Source organism: Microcaecilia unicolor, chromosome 6, assembly GCF_901765095.1.
Source record: "Microcaecilia unicolor chromosome 6, aMicUni1.1, whole genome shotgun sequence".
In the NCBI taxonomy this organism is placed as follows: domain Eukaryota; kingdom Metazoa; phylum Chordata; class Amphibia; order Gymnophiona; family Siphonopidae; genus Microcaecilia; species Microcaecilia unicolor.
This window is the reverse complement of record NC_044036.1, coordinates 258,356,136-258,371,252: the sequence shown is the minus strand read 5'-3', so window position 1 is coordinate 258,371,252 and position 15,117 is coordinate 258,356,136. Positions and strand designations below refer to the sequence as shown.

General features: G+C 42.3%; 1 protein-coding gene across 1 annotated transcript in view; it reads right to left on the bottom strand.

The window, feature by feature from the left end:
• Positions 1-292: 292 nt before the first annotated feature.
• The window catches only part of TLR4 (toll like receptor 4), a 34,592-nt gene continuing 19,767 nt past the window's right edge, over positions 293-15,117 (bottom strand). The window contains exon 3 of the mRNA XM_030206823.1: positions 293-2,561. Within this exon, the coding sequence (XP_030062683.1) occupies positions 293-2,561 (2,269 nt within the window). The remainder of the gene's footprint in view (positions 2,562-15,117) is intronic.

Genomic DNA, 15,117 nt, shown 5'->3' with positions numbered 1-15,117 from the left:
ATAACAAGAAGACTCCTTTTACTTCCTTTTTCCTTACCTGAGATGAATCCATCTGCTACCAAGTGTACTGTTTTGTGGCAGCCCTAACTCAGATCAATATCTCTTGATATTCTGAATGTGGGATTCTGACACAAGAAGCATTATAGACAAGTTACAGGAGGAAGTAAAAATGCACATGTGCCCATTCTTCCAAAAGACACAGAGACATGCCTTAATGGAAAGAAACACAGCCCTATTTCACCTCATGTAATTCTTACTCATTTTTCAGTCTTTCAAAAAAAAAAAATAAATACTATAAGGATTCTCTTTCTCTGGCACCCCATGGCTTCCCATCCATTAAAGCCTTTCTCAGCCGCATCCAGAATATATGCTGGTCCAACCTGCTATCTTTCCATTCCAAGTACGTGTTTCTGCGTAGGTATTTATGGAGTCCCAATGTTTGTCGCAGCTGAGACTTATTTACTTTCTCTAAGACAATCACAATAATGCCAGCATTGCCCTCCAGGAACTGCCAGGACTGGGCAAGTTCAAACTCAAAACCACACCATCTGCTTTCCATAAAATGATCAGAGATAATTACAATGGCTTTCCGACTCTTTAGAAATCCTTCTTGGATGATGTTGGTTGCAATGGGAATTCCTGGAATAAAATCTCTGAAATGTAAGCATAGACGGAAAGGGGGCAATCCCCGTTCAAGTTTTTCCACCAGCTCAGTCATCACCCATTCCTCGTCTTTGCTGGAAAAAATGACAAAAGCATCATACTTGTCTTCTTCTTCTCTGGAGTCCATGCAGAATCGACTAAGGACCAGTCTGAAGTACTGTTGGACATAGCATTTATAGACTAGAAACATTGTCAGTGCTGCTGGAAGTAACACACCCACTGAGACAGCTAGAGGAGTCAGGTTGAATCTGGTATAACAAGAGGAAATAGTCACATTCATCACCTTGACACTGTTGAGATGACTGGGGCTGAAGCAAGTCATATGCTGAATGTTCTGCAATACGCTTTTCTGCTTTTGAGTCCACTGCAGAAAGCTTAAATGGGTACAAGAGCAGTCAAATGGATTCTGTGAAATGTCCAAATTAACCAAGAGCCTTGGCAGAGATTTCAGGGCATTTTCTGGAAAAAAAGACAACTGGTTACAACTGAAATCCAAGATGGAAAGGGACAAAAGAGGTGCATAAGCTGTTGGATCAAGCACAGTGAGCTTATTGTGGCTGATTGTAAGTTCCTGCAACTTCTTAAGATCAGAGAATGCACTTGAGGACATTCCTTCAATTTTGCAATTAGATATATCCAAGACTTTGAGATCTGTCAGGTTTCTAAACACCTGGGACAGGATGTTTCTCTCAAAGGAATTGCCAGATATCTTCAGAACTTGTAAACTTTCAAGGCCACAGAAAGCACATTGTATAAAGAAATGGGTGCTGGTATAGGAAAGATCAAGATAGAGGAGTTTGTCAAGAGTGAGAAATGTGGGTATCTGACCAATTCTTGTAATAATCTTAGTGTACTGGAAGTCCAAGGACAGCAGCTCATCCAAGCCCTCAAAATTAGATGTTATTTTAATGCCTGAGTTAAAGCTCAAATTCAGATACCTAAGATACGATGTCCCAAGGTTTTCATTGCTACAACATTCATTGACGATCATCTGGTTATGGGTAAGGTCCAGTGATACATGTTGGACCTGCCCATAGAACTTGGATATGAAAATGGTATTATGAAAACAGTTTGTAACCTTCAGAGTCTTCAGTGTACGCCAGCTGGCCAGTTTTCCCAGAGACACATCTACAGTAAGACAATTCTTAAGTTCCAAATAGCTGAGTCTGGCAAATTCTGGAATTGCACTTAACTTCACAAGATCAAAGTTCACTATTCGAATAGAAGAAGCATTGCTTAAACAGTCAAACAAGGTATGCTTTTCATTGGAAAGATCCTTGAAGCAAATAAGAATTACCTCCTGGAACTCCACTTGACATAAGCCATCTAAGAGCTCATCTTCAAATTTGATTTCTGGTTTAATACTATAGAAGCTTCCAAGCTCCAGTTTGTTGACCTGTAAGCCAACCAACCCATGGAGGCATGTTCTCATAATGCTGTTACTCTGAAAACTGTTTCTCAAAGAGAGCTTGTGGATGTGAATGTCTTTGAATGTTCCTGGTTCAATGTGATTTATTACATTATTGGAGAGAATTATAGTAAGGTTGGGCATGTTCACCTCTTTGAAAATGTTCAAGTCTTCAATGACAATGTGTGATATTTTGTTGCTATGCAGATCTAGTATTTGAAGGGATGTTAGATTACGGAAAAATTCAGGAATTTTTAGTGATTTGATGTTGTTCCTACGAAGGTTGAGCTCTCGCAGAACTAACAAATTTTCAATGGGGAGGTCATACAGAGAAGATAAGTTCATATCCACAGCTGAGAGTTTCCGCAAAGACAGCAAACCATAGAAGGCTCTGTCACCCAAATATCGAAGAGGGTTTCCAGTCAAGATCAGAACAGTTAAGTTTCTCAGACCTCCAAATGAATCATCTTCTATGACGTCTATGCTACACCTAATACACACAGAAAAGAAAACATCTCAGGTTCTATGAATCTATTAGAATGTTATGCCCAACATTTACAGGATTTATGTTTCTAACTTTGAGAATTATGCTCGTAAATTTGCCTCTTTGAAAATGTGCTAGGACTGAGTTCCTAAATTTATACTCAAAATTTCACTAAACTACTAAAGTTAGGTGCATAAAAAGTTGGTGGCAACAGAAGTGGATTTAGGGTGAGGAAAAACATTAGAACTTTTTAATTTTTATCACTAGGCTCATACATTAGGCTAATAATGAATGGCAGGCCTAATATTTAAGCACCTAAGTTAAGAGGAATTTTCAGCAGAAAGCTTAGGGGTCAATATTCAAAGCAATTTAACCAGGCATGCAGGGCTATCTGCTGATATTTATTGGCACTTAACTAGATAGGCATATTCAGCTGCACTAAGTCAAAACTGGATATTCAGTGGGCAGTCCAAGGGAGAGGTCGGAGTCAAGTCAGAACTTAACCAGTTAAGTGCCGATATCTAGGCTTTAACCAGTTAAGGGGTCCTATGGGCGTCTCTAGTGTTTAGTGAATGCTAAAAACGCTAGCGCACCTTTGTAAAAGACCCCCTAAGTTATCTGGCCAAAAAGGACCACTTAAACAGCAGTCCTGTCTTTGATCAGTTTAATTTAACCAGTTAAGGCTGAATATCATCACTTCACCAGTTAAGTACTGGCCAGCCGCACATACCCAGAATATTCAATGCTGCTGCCCGGACTCAGCCCAGCATTGCATATCCAGATATAAAGCTGGTGGTGGCAAAATAATTGCTGACCACCGCCGGCAGAATATTTACCTCTTAGACTTCTAAATTTGGCCAAAAATAGGGCACAAATTTAGCAACATAATTTGGGAGTCTAAATTTAGGAGTCCAGCTTGTTTTGAATATTAGGCCCGCTGAAATCAGTTCTGTCTGTCGACTTCTCATTTTATCTCTGTTTCCTGCTGCTTACTTTCTCTGTTAACAACAATCTGCTGAACCCAAGTGTACATTCACTATTAGCTGGACCATCGAGTCAGCCTTAAAGAAGACATTTGAGAGACGGACAAATGATGAACTTTCCCTTCTCCCTGGTCTGCCCAGCTAAAGAAAATGCCCTCTCAATAAACAGTTCATTTTCATGATTCCGTGCTTGGTAGATTCCCTCAGTTAGTGTCATAATACCCTACAGCTCTGAAAGACTGATCAGCCAGTTAGCAAGAAGCCATGTACCACACATCACTATGGGCCCCTTTTATTAAGCTGCAGTAAAAGGGGCCCTGCACTGGCAGCAGTGCGAGTTTTTGCCATGCGCAGAGTCCCCCTTTATTGCAGCATGTAAAAAGGTGGAGAAAAGAAATGGTCATGCACAGTAAGTTCACATGCCACATGGCCATTTTGGGGGGAGCACTTACCGCTACCCATTGAGGTGGTGGTAAGGTCTCCTGCGCCAACCCAGCAGTGATCATTTTTGAAAAATTCCAGATGCACCAGAAATGCCACACGCTGGGGGCGGAACTACCGCCTGCGGCCACGGTGGGCTGGTTTTCAGCAGAGTCTTGAATGTTTTTAAAAGAGGTTCAGTTCTAATGTCAAAAGGGAAACCATTCCAGAGAAAAGGAGCCAAGAAATAAAAAGCGCTTTTACGTGTCATTTCATAATAGGCTTGCCTGGGATTAGGCAATACAAGCCTATGGTCATTAATAGAGCACAAGCAACAGGTTGGCTTATATGGAATGTCAATAATGGCAAAGAATCAGGGAGACCTGTATGTACAGCTTTGTGAGTCAAGGTGAGCATTTTAATCCTCAGGTGCACAGGGAGCCAATGTAGACTTTTTTTTTAGCAGCAGGGTAACATGATCTGAACATCTTGCCTGACAAAATAGACAGACTGCCATGTTTTGTGGAGTTTGTAATTGTTTAATTGCCTTGAGTTTAACTAACCATCAAATTATCCCATCTGACTCTATACCATGCATTTTGTTCCCATTCTATATCTGCTCTTGGTCCCTCAGCTATATCGTAAGTCATATTGTAGAACGTCTTTAGCATCATATCTATGTTAGTTGAAGGTTTTAATGCATGCTTATTAGGTGTATGATTAGTATTGTGCTAACAGTGTATTATATCTTTGGTATTTGAATTCTAGTGCTGTTAAATGTGTATATTCTTGATACTGTTTCATGGTAGTTCTATTATTAGGTTTCAATTTACTGTTTTCAAGTTTATCTCGTTTATTGTATTTATGTTTATTCTTGGTTATTTTACTCTTGTTATGCTGTTAAAAAAATTAAAGTTTTATGTTAAACTGTACCTACTGTACACTACTTGGGTGAATCTCTTCATAAAGGCGGTTAGTAAATCCCAATAAATAAATAAATATTAAGAAGACCAGCACATATAACATTGCAATAATCAAGCTGGGAGCCAACAAAAAGCATGGAACAAAGTATGTAAAGTTTTGAAGTCAAGAACATTTCTTACACATTTTATTCTCTGGAGGGCGTAAAAACCCCACTTTAAAACTGCTGAAATTTGCTTTGAAAAATTTTAGTTTGGAATCCTACAGGCTGAATAGGTCCACCAAACAGTACAGGAGTTACAGGGGGGAATAGATGTGTGACCTATAAACCAGCATTCTGTTATCATTTTTGGATTCACAACCAAATGATGATAAGTACATACTGTAAGTAATGCCATACTGGGAAAAGACCAAGGGTCCATCGAGCCCAGCATCTTGTCCACGACAGCGGCCAATCCAGGCCAAGGGCACCTGGCAAGCTTCCCAAACGTACAAACATTCTATACATGTTATTCCTGGGATTTTGGATTTTTCCAAGTCCGTTTAGTAGCGGTTTATGGACTTGTCCTTTAGGAAACCGTCCAACCCCTTTTTAAACTCTGCTAAGCTAACCGCCTTCACCACATTTTCCGGCAATGAATTCCAGAGTTTAATTACACGTTGGGTGAAGAAAAATTTTTTCCGATTTGTTTTAAATTTACTACACTGTAGTTTCATCGCATGCCACCTAGTCCTAGTATTTTTGGAAAGCGTGAACAGACGCTTCACATCCACCTGTTCCACTCCACTCATTATTTTTATATACCTCTATCATGTCTCCCCTCAGCCGTCTCTTCTCCAAGCTGAATAGCCCTAGTCTCCTTAGTCTTTCTTCATAGGGAAGTCGTCCCATCCCCGCTATCATTTTAGTCGCCCTTCGCTGCACCTTTTCCAATTCTACTATATCTTTCTTGAGATGCGGCGACCAGAATTGAACACAATACTCAAGGTGCGGTCGCACCATGGAGCGATACAACGGAATTATAACATCCTCACACTTGTTTTCCATACCTTTCCTAATAATACCCAACATTCTATTCGCTTTCCTAGCCGCAGCAGCACACTGAGCAGAAGGTTTCAGCGTGTTATCGACGACGACACCCAGATCCCTTTCTTGGTCTGTAACTCCTAACGTGGAACCTTGCATGACGTAGCTATAATTCGGGTTCTTTTTTCCCACATGCATCACCTTGCACTTGCTCACATTAAACGTCATCTGCCATTTAGCCGCCCAGTCTCCCAGTCTCGTAAGGTCCTCTTGTAATTTTTCACAATCCTGTCGCGAGTTAACGACTTTGAATAACTTTGTGTCATCAGCAAATTTAATTACCTCGCTAGTTACTCCCATCTCTAAATCATTTATAAATATATTAAAAAGCAGCGGTCCTAGCACAGACCCCTGAGGAACCCCACTAACTACCCTTCTCCATTGTGAATACTGCCCATTTAACCCCACTCTCTGTTTCCTATCCTTCAACCAGTTTTTAATCCACAATAGGACATTTCCTCCTATCCCATGACCCTCCAATTTCCTCTGTAGCCTTTCATGAAGTACCTTGTCAAACGCCTTTTGAAAATCCAGATACACAATATCAACCGGCTCCCCTTTGTCCACATGTTGGTTTACTCCTTCAAAGAATTGAAGTAAATTGGTCAGGCAAGATTTCCCCACACAAAAGCAGTGCTGACTCGGTCTCAGTAATCCATGTCCTCGGATGTGCTCTGTAATTTTGTTTTTAATAATAGCCTCTACCATTTTCCCCGGCACCGTCGTCAGACTCACCGGTCTATAATTTCCCGGATCTCCCCTGGAGCCTTTTTTAAAAATGGGTGTTACATTGGCCACCCTCCAATCTTCCGGTACCACGCTCGATTTTAAGGATAAGTTGCATATCACTAGCAGTAGCTCCGCAAGCTCATTTTTCAGTTCTATCAGTACTCTAGGATGAATACCATCCGATCCAGGAGATTTGCTACTCTACAGTTTGCCGAACTGCCCCATTACGTCTTCCAGGTTTACCGTGAAGTCAGTAAGTTTCTCCGACTCGTCCGCTTGAAATTCCATTTCCGACACCGGTATCCCACCCAAATCTTCCTCGGTGAAGACCGAAGCAAAGAATTCATTCAGTCTCTCCGCTACATCTTTGTCTTCCTTGATCGCCCCTTTTACCCCTCGGTCATCCAGCGGCCCAACCGATTCTTTTGCCGGCTTCCTGCTTTTAATATACCGAAAATAATTTTTACTATGTTTTTTTGCCTCTAATGCTATCTTTTTTTCGTAATCCCTCTTGGCCTTCTTTATCTGCGCCTTGCATTTGCTTTGACACTCCTTATGCTACTTCTTCTTATTTTCAGACGGTTCCTTCTTCCATTTTCTGAAGGCGTTTCTTTTAGCCCTAATAGCTTCCTTCACCTCACTTTTCAACCAGGCCGGCTGTCTTTTGGAGTTCCGTCTTTCTTTTCTAATTCGCGGAATATGTATGGCCTGGGCCTCCAGGATGGTATTTTTGAACAGCGTCCATGCCTGTTGTACAGTTTTTTACTCTCTCAGTTGCCCCCCTAAGTTTTTTTTTTACCGTTCTTCTCATTTTATCATAGTCTCCTTTTTTAAAGTTAAACGCTAACGTATTTGACTTTCTGTGTACAGTTACTTCAAGGTCGATATCAAAACTGATCATATTATGGTCACTGTTATCAAGCGGCCCCAGTACCATAACGTCCCTCACCAGATCATGCGCTCCACTAAGGACCAAGTCTAGAATTTTTCCTTCTCTCGTCGGCTCCTGCACCAGTTGCTCCATAAAGCTGTCCTTGATTTCATCAAGGAATTGTATCTCTGTAGCGTGTCCCGATGTTACATTTACCCAGTCTATATTTGGATAATTGAAGTCACCCATTATTATCACATTGCCCATTTTGTTCGCGTCTCTGATTTCTTTTATCATTTCTGTGTCTACCTGCTCATCCTGGCGAGGCGGACGGTAGTACACTCCTATCACCGTTTTTTCCCTTTTATACATGGAATTTCAACCCACAATGATTCAAAGGTGTGATTTGTGTCCTGCTGAATTTGTAATCTATCTGAGTCAAGGCTCTCGTTAATATACAATGCTACCCCTCCACCAGTCCGGTCCACCCTATCTCCAAGCAAGACAGAGACTTTGTCCAGACAAATTTGAAAAGACTGCACCATGCAGTTCTCTCAGAATGTGAGCCATACAGTGTCTGAAATCCAAAGCCTCACAGGAACAACACAAAATGTTTGGGCTGTGACTCATGCTCTGATGGGCCAATGCTCAGTAGCAAACGCAGGAGCTAGAGGCCATTAGCGCCACACCATCGCCCGCATTAGTGAACACAGCTCAGAGGTTCTAGCGTGCGAAACAAGCATGCCAAAGATTAGCGCAAATAGCATGCTAATATAATTAAATGGATGTTAATGAGGTCATTTCCTATTCCCTCCCAATGCTCAGAGAACAGCACACAAAACAAAGTCACCCTTACTGCTGAAAAATAACACCAGCTCAGAGCAGGCGTTAGGGTGCTTGAAAAGAGGATTTCTCATGATTCTTTATTTAAAATTTGCCTGTTTTGCTTTAATTTCAAAGCAAAAGGCGTGCAAGCCCATAAGCACCAGTAGTGAGAAACAAATGTGCACGAGTCCGAGCAAACCCGAAAGTGAAAGCACACATCTGCACCTGTTTTCTGAATTTAAATATAAGCCTTCCAAGTAAAAAAAAAAAAAAATTGAAAAGCTTATATTTAAAGCCACAGAAAACAGACACCAATGTGTGCTTCATGTTTGGGTTTGCCTGGCGCATGCGCACAGGAGCCGGGCTTACCGTGAAACTCTTCTGCACATGCACCAAGCACATCCCCCCTCCTTGCTTTTGCTTTAACAGAGCGCATAAAAATTGCATACCATTTCCTTTGAGCATCTGTTCCACTCGTATGTTTTCTGCGCTGCTGGCTTACTGCGGGAGTTGTGAGCATCGGGCCACACTGTGCAGGAAGACTGCAACAGTTCCACTTAAGCTGTGAACAGCTTCTTTTGCCCCAGGGCAATTACCCCAGAAGTAACTCAGAGAATCATATGATTGTGCACTGGATCATTAATTATAATTACAACGGGCACCAAATTTTATAGGCTAAACAGAAAGGGTAGTAGATGCCAGGAATGCCCTTCCAGGAGAGGTGGTAGAGTCAAAAATGGTGATCGAATTTTAAAGTGCGTGGAATAGACACAGGGCATTCCTAATTAGAAAGAGGTTGGGAATGTCTGTTGAGGTGTAATGTTGAGCAAGAGTAGAGGAATCTATGGCTGAAGCTGGACAGACTTCTATGGTCTGTGCCCCACAAATGGCAAAAGACAGGTGAAGCTTCGGCAACTCCAATATTGTAGATCACTTTATTGTCATGTGCTGCGAGTGAGGGTACTGTGCAGCTCAGGGAGGAGGGGAAGACATCTTGACTGGTAAGTTGAATACTGTCAGCAATACCTGAGGGATGATGATATGTGGTTATAACCAAGACTCCATTATGTTTGACTGCCTATACGGTTGGCATGGTGGAGACTTGACAACCAGTGTTTAAGCATGAGTGACTAGGGCCTACACAGAGTGGCGAGCACGGCACTAACCACCTTGTTGGGCAGATCAAATAGACTGTGCAGGTCTTTATCTGCCATTATATACTGGGTTACTGGGTTACTGTGTATATAGATCCACAGCATGCATAGGTTTGAAGGGGGCATGTTTTGGGTGGGACAAAAATGTATGCAAGTATTCATGAAGGTGGTAACTTTTCCATGCCAGTTACCTGCATAAATGTTTAGATTATTAGCATACATATGACTATCCAGCTTATAATTGAAAAAGAAAAACGCCTATATTGCGACCCAAATCGGGAGATAGACGTTTGTCTCACAAAAACGAATAAAGCGGTATAATCGAAAGCCGAATTTGGACGTTTTCAACTGCACTCCGTCGCAGATGCGGACAAAGTGGATGGGGGCGTGTCGAAGGCGTGGTGAAGGCGGAACTGGGGCGTGGTTATCGGGCGATCAGAGATGGGCGCCTTTCGCCGATAATGGAAGAAAAATATGCGTTTTTAGCGAGAATTTAGGGCACTTTTCCTGGACCCTGTTTTTCCACGAATAAGGCCCCAAAAAGTGCCCTAAATGACCAGATGACCACTGGAGGGAATCGGGGATGACCTCCCCTGACTCCCCCAGTGGTCACAAACCCCCTCCCACCACAAAATATGCCGTTTCACAACTTTTTATTTTCACCTTCAAATGTCATACCCACCTCCCTGGCAGCAGTATTCAGGTCACTGGAGCAGTTATTAGGGGGTGCAGTGGACTTCAGGCAGGTGGACCCAGGCCCATCCCCCCCCCCCCCCCACCTGTTACACTTGTGCTGGTAAATGGGAGCCCTCCAAACCGCCCCCCAAACCCACTGTACCCACATGTAGGTGCCCCCCTTCACCCCTTAGGGCTATAGTAATGGTGTAGACTTGTGGGCGGTGGGTTTTGAGGGGGATTTGGGGGGCTCAACACCCAAGGGAAGGGTGCTATGCACCTGGGAGCTCTTTTACCTTTTTTTTTGTTTTTGTAAAAGTGCCCCCTAGGGTGCCCGGTTGGTGTCCTGGCATGTGAGGGGGACCAGTGCACTACGACTCCTGGCCCCTCCCACGAACAAATGCCTTGGATTTATTCGTTTTTGAGCTGGGCGCTTTCATTTTCCATTATCACTGAAAAACAAAAACGCCCAGCTCACAAATTGTCGAATAAAACGTGGACGTCTATTTTTTTCGAAAATACAGTTCGGTCCGCCCCTTCACGGACCCGTTCTCGGAGATAAACGCCCATGGAGATAGACGTTTTTGTTCAATTATGCCCCTCTATGTGCACACATACACACCTAAGCGCTATTCTGTAACTACACACTTATATTTGACAGTGCGTAGTTTGTTGATGAGTGTATATAGGCAGGGCACACAATGACACACATAATTTACAGAACACTGTAAGTTATGTGCGTGTTAGCAGAACTTAGGTGCAAGCAGATCTATTATTGGTATAGGAAGTTGCATCTAAGTGTGTATACATGTATTTTTACCCTGTTAAGCTAGTATTCTATATTGGAAAATGGACGCCTATATAAAATAACAGCCAACCAGATGTCCTCTAGGCACATATCCCCCCCCCCCCCCCCCCCAAATATTCAAAACTATTTAATCGGCCAGGAACTGCACCTGGTCAGTTAAATGGTACTTAGCCGGCTATCTTGTCATATTCAGAGGGAGATAGCCCGGCTGTCTCCCACTGAATATTGCTGGTTAGTGGCTAGTCACTGGCTATGTCATGTGACACAGATGGTTAGGGCCAGTATTCATTGGCTGACTTGCTAAGTTTGGTGGCCACATTTGTCCGCATGAACACCAGGCCTACCTTTGGCCGGTTCAAACTTAACGGGCCAGTGTGGAATATTGGCTTGGCCCTTTAAGTTTGAACAGGCCTAAAATAAACTGGATATTCAATGCTGGTCACCAGAAATGGTCCGGCATTGAATATCTGGGCTCAGTGCAGACCACAGGAATTAGCCGGGCTAACTCCCACAGTCTGAATATCGGGTATCGGGCCCATGTGTGTGTGATCTTGCAATGAAAATACGTGCCAGCTTAATACTAGATTCTGCCATTTATGTCAGCACTGAGACAGATGTAAGTGAGAGCTGACTGCTCATTTGGACCTGGAGTTTGCAGGAATGACAGAGAATGCAACATAACCTATGAAAAAATACCTTTTGTAAACCAAATACTCAAGGAAAATTATATAATGTGAATGGGGAGACCTCGGTATCCAATCAAGTCACTGTTGTAAAAATGACTTACTGGGACTTCAGCCTTAATGAAATCACTAGCAAACATCAGTCACTCATTAAGGGGTCCTTTTACCAAGCTGCAGTAAAAGGACCCTTGCGGTGGCGTCGGCATGCAGGTTTGCCGCACGCTGAGGCCCCCTTTTACCACAGCGGGAGAAGGATTTTTTTTTTTTTTTTTTGCAGGTGAAAGCGTGGCTCTTCAACCAAGCCTTTATTTTTCACCCTTTTTATTGAATGACAAACTTTAACAAACAGTAACATAAAGTCACAAAATATTTCCTCAGACTATAAGACAGTACAGCTTGTCACCAAAAGTTTTTACTTTTTCTCCCTCCCCCCCCCCATCCTTCCCCTCACCTTGCCCCTCCATCCACTTAAACCTTTCCTCCACCTACCCTCCCTCCTGACTCCTTCCCCCTGCCCGTCCGGATTTTTTTTTAAATGGAAATGGCCGTGTGGTACGTTAAGCACTTGCTGCACATCCATTTCCTGGGGAAGCCCTTACCGCCTCCTTCTGAGGAGACGATAAGGGCTCCCACGCTAACCCGGCACTAACCAGGCAGCACCGATTACCACTGGGTAAGCCCCTAGGCACTAAAAAAATAAAATTATTTTTTGAACACCGGAAATGGCACTCAGAACACATCGGCACTACCAGCAGGCTCCTGCAGTAGCCCAGTGGTAGGGCCAATTTGCCGCATGCCATTGATGCAGAAGCCCTACCACGGCTTAGTAAAAGGGCTCCTAAATGCTCCACACCATCACGGGTCTATCCCATGTAATGCATATATGAATATAAAATTCAATTGTCTTTAAAATCCATATAATATGTTGAAAAACAACCTTGTTCATTGGCCAGTGCCATTAATAATATCATCTCTCCTTCAGTCACTGATGAGTGTCATAAATAATGTCATTATCTTTGAAATAAATAACTTAACACAACCATTGGCATCTAGAATGCATAATGTTCTGTTTGAGATAAGAACATTTTTTCACATCTTTGCACTCACTGTGCGGGGTTATTTATTGCAAGGTAATGACATTATTTATGACACTGACCAGTGATTGAGGCAGAGATGATATTATTAATGGCATTGATCAATAATCAAGATTGTTTTTGAACCATGTTATATGGCTTTTTAATGACACTTACAATTTATATTCACATATGCCTTACATTGGATAGACCCATGATGGTGTGGAGCATTTAATGAGTGACTGCTATTTGGCAGCGATTTCATTAACGATGAAGCTGCAGTAAGTCTCTTTTACCCAAATACTGACTGATTGGAAACTGAGCTCTCCTCATTCACATTATATAACTTTCCTTGAGAATTTGGTTTACAAAAGGGTTTTTTTCTTAGATTCTTATGTTATTTACCCTTGTTGATATTGGGTTATTTGTGGTTGGATTATTCAGAGAATGCAACATGCATAGCTCTCTGACATTTCAAACTACCACAGAAATATAAAAAAGGATTATTAGCTTGCTTCTCACTTAAATCTTACTGGATTCCAAGGAGCTTTTTTACTAAGCCACGTAGGCACCTACGTACGCCCAACGTTTATCAATTTGGAGTTTCCACCCAGCTACCGTGTGGCCTTTGCGGTAATTTCATTTTTTGATGTGTGTCTGCTACGCGTGCAGGGGTCGATATACAGTTTTAAGATGTGTAAATGACGATGAAATTCAAATCCTTAGAGGAAAATACAATTTTGGAGTATTATATCGGCTATCAAAAAAGACGATGCTGTAGGATTTGAATTTCATCATCATTTACACATCTTAAAACTGTATATCGACCCCTGAGGCAGGCGTTGTTGACGCCGATACACGGCCCGTGTCAGGCCACTCATTAATAAAGGACTCCTGTTGTCTCAGCCTTGAAGGCCCAGTTGTGCTTTTTTTTTTGGTTTGTATACTTTTTGTGTATACTGTCTTTCCCTCTCTTTTTGATCTATACATATTTTACAAAAGGTTCTATGTTCAGTGAGCCTTTGTAAAATACTTGGGACACTGTCCACATCCAAACCTGTTTTTTTTCCATTTCCTTTTCCAAAATAGGGCTTCATGAGAACAATTTTCAAAGCCATGCAGATGGGCAAATATCAATCTATTTACATACATTGGCCACCTGAACTTGCCCTCCCTCTATGCATTTTAAGATAGTAACATAGTAAGTGATGGAGGATAAAGACCTGAATGGTCCATCCAGTCTGCCCAACAGACATTCATTATCAATTCATGATTAAATCAACAATGAACATGATATTGTATACTTGACCAAGGTCTTTCTTTGGTGTCTCTAGGACATAGACCATACAAGTCCGCCCAGCTCTGTCCTTATGTTTCAACTACCGGAGTTGCCGTCAAAGCCCACTCCAGCCTATCCAAATCAGTCTTGTTATTTGCGGGACACAGACCGTAAAATTCTGCCCTGCATGGTCCTCACATTCCAAATTACTGAAGTTTCAGTCAAACTCTCTCCAGCCCATCCTAAACCGGATTGCTATAATAGGGGTCAGACTGTACAAGAAAGCCCAGCACCAGCCTTAGTTGATACAGTTAGAGTTGCCATCTAAGCTCCACTTGACATGCAAATTTTAAGGAGGAGCTCCTACCACACATATGCAGGCAGTAGAAAAATTGCCTCTCTTAACATTTATCTTTGATGGGTCAGTCCTGGTCATTATTTTTGAATACTTTGCTCTTCTTTCACATTATTTACTGGTATTACAGCAAATGGAGTAATAGATGAGGCCAGCACAGGTCTGTCATCTGAGTGACCAATTGTCAGCTCAGGTTCTCTACTGAGATAAATTTAGAGAACAGGGTCTTCATCTGCCCTAAATCAGCCCACTCCCCTTGTTTTTATACCGGGAATTTCCTGGGATGGATTTTAATAGTGGTGGCACAACAAGAAGTATATCTATACTCCTAATGTTACATAGGAAATCTCATGCTAGCAGAGCACATATGTCTGGGCCCAGGGCAAAAATTTGGGAGGGGACCCCAATGCCCATTAGCAGGCTATACCTTCTTCAAGCTCATGCAGGCTTGGGGATTGTTAGACACGGGGAGGGGGAGGCGAGCAATTGCCCTTGTTGTACTCTCCTAATGCCAAGCCTGGATGCTAGTGACAACACAAGTGGAATTTCTTGGTTGGTGACATCATTATATGCCAAGGGTTCTCAACTCAGTCCTTGGGATACACCTAGCCAGCCAGGTTTTCAGGATATCCACAACGCGTATGCATGAGATAAATCTGCTGCATGTTCTCCATTCTGTGCAAATCCTATCTCATGAAT